Below are 2,254 nucleotides of genomic sequence, written 5' to 3'. Positions count from 1 at the left end.
GAATACACAGTAAGTTATAGAGTTATAGAGGTAATAGTAGATAACGATAGAGTAATAGACGGCATCTATATTACTGTGTATTACTGTGTTATACTGCGGTGTATTGTCACGAAGTGGCGTGGCAGTTAAGGACATGTGTGTATGCGCGTTAATTGGACGGTTTGAATGAAGTTATGTAGGTAATCAAATGTAATATATGTTGAAGACTAGTTACTTAACTCTTAGTTCAGTACTGACAGTTGCCACAAGTTGTATTTATTAACCATCATTTTATTATTGAAACGGCCCAAGTGCCTGTGAGTACGACAGGTAAACAACTACGAACACGTACTTGTCGCTAATGAAGTGGTCACCATCATGGGCGCCTTGGTCGTCAATCTTTCTCATCTCCACCATGCCGAGTGTCTTTGGCTGAGGAAACAGAAGGCGAACGAGATATCAGATGCGGTAGGGAAACATATACTAGCATCCTAGGGACTCGCGTTGTCATAGAGAAAGTTGGTATACTGTAATGTCTCGTAAAGCTGACCTTTCCACACTACGTATGAGTAACTCACAACTTTTACTGTATCACGTTTCTGCGTATGGCCTACGAGAAAGGGCCGATGTTAAGACTGAGGTTAAGACTATAGTTTTGTTTTTGAAAACGTGCACTTGAGTAACACGTCGCCCCCTCTGCAGCACAAGATGTGACCGAATGAGTATAAATTGCCGAGAAAATCGCGACATTTATTCCTATGTTGCTATACGTGTATGCAAGCCAGGTCGGTATAGTTTAACCGTTAACAACACGTGATCAACTGTGTGGCACTCTCCTGCCAAGCAACAATTTTAGAATACACCCTTTTTAGAGTAGTACGTGGTAGCATATCACACATATAGCCTCTATGATAGATATTTTGTAAAGAGCAGAAATAATGCGATATGATATCATATATCAGCTTCGGAGTAAAAGTAAAGAATCATTGCTCACAGAAAGTATGAACTCTCTTCCATCCCTGCGATCGTTGCGGTGCTGTTCCCCGACACGTTCATTGCGGCGGCTTTCATCCAGGCGGCTTTCATCCAGGCGGCTTTCACGTCTGTCGTCGCGTCGTAGTTCCCCAACTCTTTCGTTACGTCTGTCGTCGCGTCGTAGTTCCCCAACTCTTTCGTTACGTCTGTCGTCGCGTCGTAGTTCTCCAACTCTTTCGTCACGTCTGTCGTCGCGTCGTAGTTCCCCAACTCTTTCGTCACGTCTGTCGTCGCGTCGTAGTTCTCCAACTCTTTCGTCCCGTCTGTCGTCACGCTGGAGAATACCGAAGCGGACGACAGATCGTGACGCGAAAGAGTTGGCGAGAGAATAGACGCGAACGACAGAGCGTGACGACAAGTTGGAGAGATAGACGCAGATAGCAGGGACAGAGCGCTGACGAAAGAGTGCTGAGAAGATCAGACGCTGAGGACGAGACGTGACGAGAAGAGTTGGGAACTATACGAGCGCGACCGACAGACCGTGACGAAAGAGTTGGGAGACTACGACGCGACGGACAGACGGACGATAAGAGTTGATAAGAACTAAGATCCGCGGCACGACAGACGTGACGAAAGAGTGAGAGAGAACTACGACGCTGACGACAGACATGATCTCTTTTCTGAAGAGATTGGAGGAAGATAAGACGGCAGAGGACAGACGTGACGAAAGATGTTGGAGCAACTGACGACGCGTACGGATCAGACGTGACGAAAGAGTTGGGAGAACTACGACGCGGACGACAGACATGACGAAAGAGTTGGGGGGAAGAATAAGACGCGAGGACAGACGTGACGATAGAGTGCGAGAACTACGACGCGACGACAGACCGCTGACGAAAGAGTTGGGAAACTACGACGCGACGACAGACGTGACGAAAGAGTTGGGGAAGAATGCGCGACGACAGACGTGACGAAGAGTTGGGGTGCGAACCTACCGACTGCGACGACATGACGTGACGAACAGTTGGGAACTACGACGTGCGACGACAGATTTTTTTGATATATGTTAATTTTTGTAAATTTGCTGATATTTAACGTGATCTAGAATGGTTGATAGTGATTAGAAACTACGATCTGCTGATCTGTACAGACGTGACGAAGAGTGAGAGAACTTTACGACGTTTTCTGCAGGACGAAACAGACCTGACGTGAAGAGTTGGGAGAATACGACGCGCACGACCCAGACCAGACATAGAAGATTGACAATTCTTTTATCATAAATGGGTGATGAAAGAGTTGT

General features: G+C 46.6%; 1 protein-coding gene across 1 annotated transcript in view; it reads right to left on the bottom strand.

Annotated features, from left to right (window-relative positions):
- LOC106816689 overlaps positions 1 to 2,254 on the bottom strand; it is a 5,975-nt gene that overhangs the window by 1,480 nt on the left and 2,241 nt on the right. Inside the window, exons 5-6 of the mRNA XM_014821311.1 lie at positions 974 to 1,263; positions 332 to 411 (exon numbers count right to left, since the gene is read on the bottom strand). Coding sequence (XP_014676797.1) covers positions 384 to 411; positions 974 to 1,263 — 318 coding nt within the window. The 3' untranslated portion in view covers positions 332 to 383. The remainder of the gene's footprint in view (positions 1 to 331; positions 412 to 973; positions 1,264 to 2,254) is intronic.

Source organism: Priapulus caudatus, unplaced genomic scaffold, assembly GCF_000485595.1.
Source record: "Priapulus caudatus unplaced genomic scaffold, Priapulus_caudatus-5.0.1 Scaffold1456, whole genome shotgun sequence".
Taxonomy (NCBI): Eukaryota; Metazoa; Priapulida; class Priapulimorpha; order Priapulimorphida; family Priapulidae; genus Priapulus; species Priapulus caudatus.
Note: the sequence above shows the minus strand (reverse complement) of the source record. Positions and strands in the feature narration are given on the sequence as shown.